Genomic DNA, 4,045 nt, shown 5'->3' on the forward strand with positions numbered 1-4,045 from the left:
GCGGCCATTTTGGTTCAGTTATTCTGCTCCCAGACAGGTTTGTATTTCGACTGAGGAATCTCAAAGTAAACGGGAGTTCTCAGACTCTCATACAGATATTTCTGGGCTTTTTACCAAAATATGATCTGCAACCTTTTCTCAAAGTGAGTCTGTCTGCTTAGTTTATTGGGCGGATTGTTATTTTTAAAACTTGTTCTCTAATCCATAACATCTATCAATGCAGCTAAAAAAAACACACCAATCATTATTTGTTTAGATTTTTATGTATCTTTTATTCATCAGAAATAATAAAAGCCATACAATGTAGCAAACAAACAAACAAAAGCTCTATACAGGCATAGTAGCTAAGTCATACACATTCTACAGTCAGGATCGATCTACCAAAATGGGAGGATGGATGGATAGATGGATCTGAAGCTTCCATCTTAGTTTACAAATGGTTAACATTCATCTGGAGGTTTAAGAAGTCCTTTTACTTCAACAAACATTCTTTATGCGAAAGAACAATCAGTTTTGTTCCATTTTCTTTTTTTTGTTACAAAAGCAGAGTCAAGACACCTGAAAATCCAAACCTGATATCTACCAAAGTAGCACGTTTCTGCAGATGTTTGGGTCGAGCTCGGACATGCTGTGTACGGAGGAGTTCAGCAGCATTAAGGTTACGCTTTGACTTGAGCATGCAAGTCTGCGAATAAATAACCAAACATTCTAGTAAGATAGAAAAAAGCCCTGTAAGTGCTGTTCTTTTATTTAATTATGTTCAAATTTCAGCAAATTTAGCCCAACAAAAAAGCAAAAACTTAAATTTTTTCATGCTGCCATCCACTTCTTTAAAAAATAATGAAAAAAAATTCCACTAGTAAGTGAATTTAAAATGACCACAATTTTTTTTGTTTTTTTTTGTAGGAAAGCAGTTTATTTCAAAATTCCAAAGACAGCTAAAACGCTGCAGTAGAATGAGTTTGGTTCCTGCGTGGGGGAGTTGCGGCCACTAGAGGGAGCCAGAGTTTAGTAAAACTTCTTGTGACTCTTCTACAGTGAGGTGAACAGTTATAGGCAACAGTAAGGCTTCTTCAAAACACACTACATTTTCAAAAATAAAAGAGAAAAACAAAAAAGGGCCCGTCTGTATCCAAATGGTCTTTTTTGACGTAATACTTGAACGTTTAAGTGCTAAAACGTGGACAACACGTCTTTAGTTGGTTATAACTCATTTCAACAAATGTGTTTGGCATCACGTTAGAGGTTGAGGCAATCTTCCATACTAAATCTCATCTTAATAAAACAACAAAACATGAAAATGTTAACAGGAAAAACTGAATATGCTGACGACAAAATAAGAAACAGTGATACACTTTTTCAATGCACACACTTTACACCTTATATATGGCAACGCACATGTGAAAATAAAAGCAATCTCTTTCTGCTTTCACTAATCTTGATGTGTACTTTTTATAATACATGTATACAAGATATGCAAAGAAAAGCAAAAACAAAAAAATAAATATTACTGTTTTGAAGTTTTATATATATATATCTATATATATATTTACGTATAGCTTAATTTTGTGTTCTTGCTGACAAAAGTTCCTTTCTACATATTAAACTCACAAAAGCATTTTTTTTGCAGATCCTTAAAAAAATTCTTCAAATGTGTTATGAGCTGCTAGAAAGTTTAACAATCCTTCCATCTCTGCCTTGACATAAACAGTTAAAAAGTGGAGCTGAAACCTAACAAAGAAGGACCCACTAACTCTTTTCAGTAAATAAAATGTGTCTTTTTGCATATTTTAGAGAGCATGAATATGTTTTATGCTTTTCTTTGATAGTTTTTTTTTCTTAAAAAACAAAAAAAGGCTTTGCATTGACAAAGAAATGTTAGGCACTGTCAAAAAGCTTAACTGGATTATTTACAAACCTGCAAAAATGTCCGACACTTATTGCAAAAGATGCAGAATTGACCTACAGTATCAGTTCAGTACAGGAAGAAAGAAACGCTTTCCTAACAGGATTTTTTTTTGATTAAGCAGCCATGTTTGTTTAACAAAAGAATACTTCTGACACAAACTGTACAGCCCTGACTGCTTTTTTTTTTTTTTTTTAAATCTTTGGTTGACCAGTCGAAAGCTTGAAAGATTTACAATCCATCGTTACATCACACTACTTGACTTTTTCTCTTTTTTTTCTTTTTTAAATACAAAAACTGCAAAAAATAACATTTGCTCACATGATCATTCCCTCTTCCTGTTCTTCTGTTCTATGGTGATGAAAACCAACCCCACCCTCACAGTACCATTGTCACCAGAAGCCACACCCCCATCCTGCACTTCCTCTGATTCGTTCTGAAGCCGGTCCAAGAATGAAAGCACATGCGTACAGACATGTGCGCTCACATGCATCCGCTTGGATTCAAAAGAGCAAGAAAAGGAAAAAAGGCGAAAGGCAAAAAAAAAAAAAAAAAAATAAAAAATAAAAAAAAACCCATGACACTCCAGAGCTCTTGCTGGCAGCCCTCATCGCTTCTGCGACGCGATCATCTTGGACACAAAGTTGACGATGGCGCTGGCGGGCTGGTCCGGTTCCAGCTCAGCAAAGAGGTGTGTGACGTTGTCTGTTGTGCTTCCCTGCTTACGCGCCACAAACCCAAACAGCCTGCAGAAACCACAAGCTCATTCAGCTACAAGTACTTGTACTTTAAAACAACAATTAATTAAAGTTGACTTACTTTGCTGCGCCTCCTTCAGGCTTGTTCCATCTAAAAAAATGAGATGGAAGGAAAAATGTAAATGTTGACTTTTGAAGAAAAACTTCACTTTTGCACATGTGAGATCGATTAACCAATAAAAGTCCAGGAAAATGGGTAGAAAAAGACACTGAAAATATGAATAAAATGTTACATTTTATCTATAATATTGGTGGAACGCACAGAAACATACTCCATTTGTCATGTATAGACATGAACGAAATACATCATCTCTGCGGTGGTCATCCTTTGAATTCCTCCACCAAACTCAATAATGTTCCAAAAATGGAAACTTGGTTTATCCGTTAAAATAACCCACCTGCTAATCCAAAAACAACACCCCTCCAAAGTGGGCAAATTTATGCTCTAATAACTCTTTTAAAGTTACATTCAATTAAGTAATCCCCTCAAAGTTGTGATAAATCTTTAAAAAATTAATAAATACAATAAAAAAAAACAAGATCTAGAAGGAACCAGATCAACAAAGTTTTGTTTTCAAGCGTTAAGTTCAACTTTTTAACATGGAACTTGATGGAGAATCTGCCTCCAGTGGTCTTTAGAGGTACTGCAGCATTTGGAATTTCCTAATTAGCTTCAAATTTGGGAAGAGAAAGAAGGAAGTGGCTTGATCATCACCAAACCTAGATAATATATCATCCTGTCACACTGTCACAATGAGGTGTGAGGGCTGACCTCTTACTGGCTCCGTTTTCTTATCTTAAGTCATGTCTTATGTAATGTTCTTAGATTTCTTTTCGCTTTAGTCACTGTCCCACGCTTTCCATTTATCACAGCTGTTTTTCTTCATAAACCTTCAGTGTATTGAAGGTTTTTTGTTAGTCTTTGCCAAATCCTTTGTCTCTGCCTCACTGTCTCTGTTTTGTCATGTTTTAGTTCATGTGCTGCTTTTTTTTTTAATTAAGGTCTCTTTTAGGTTTATTCTCTAAAGATTTTGTTGCTGGGAAATAATGACAAAACACTCCCAAAACTGTAGTTGTTAAAAAAGAATAAAATAAACATTAAAACACAAAGATGTAGCTCAAAGACTCACTCCAATGGAAATTGTGTTTTTAATGTGTTAATGGATGATATTTATAAACTAAATTAACTTAAAGTAACATTTTAATAAAAGTCAGGGTCTATAAGCTAGAAGGGGAGCATGTATACTGATGCATGATGGGAAATGGGATGGGCTTACTCTGTGCCAACTTACAACTTTCTAATGAATTTACTGCCGCTCTGAAGAAATTATATCACAGAAAACAACACTAATTTAGAATTTTTTGTCTTTTTTTTTTTTAC

General features: G+C 34.8%; 1 protein-coding gene across 14 annotated transcripts in view; it reads right to left on the bottom strand.

The window, feature by feature from the left end:
• Window positions 1-251: 251 nt before the first annotated feature.
• Window positions 252-4,045, bottom strand: part of tns1b (tensin 1b) — a 167,897-nt gene continuing 164,103 nt past the window's right edge. For all 14 annotated transcript variants that reach the window (XM_036209791.1, XM_036209786.1, XM_036209787.1 and 11 more), the window contains 2 exons: window positions 2,726-2,755; window positions 252-2,652 (listed from right to left, as the gene is read on the bottom strand). In XM_036209791.1, the coding sequence (XP_036065684.1) occupies window positions 2,514-2,652; window positions 2,726-2,755 (169 nt within the window). In that variant the 3' untranslated portion in view covers window positions 252-2,513. The remainder of the gene's footprint in view (window positions 2,653-2,725; window positions 2,756-4,045) is intronic.

The sequence above is a fragment of the Oryzias melastigma genome, linkage group LG21 (genome assembly GCF_002922805.2).
Source record: "Oryzias melastigma strain HK-1 linkage group LG21, ASM292280v2, whole genome shotgun sequence".
In the NCBI taxonomy this organism is placed as follows: Eukaryota; Metazoa; Chordata; class Actinopteri; order Beloniformes; family Adrianichthyidae; genus Oryzias; species Oryzias melastigma.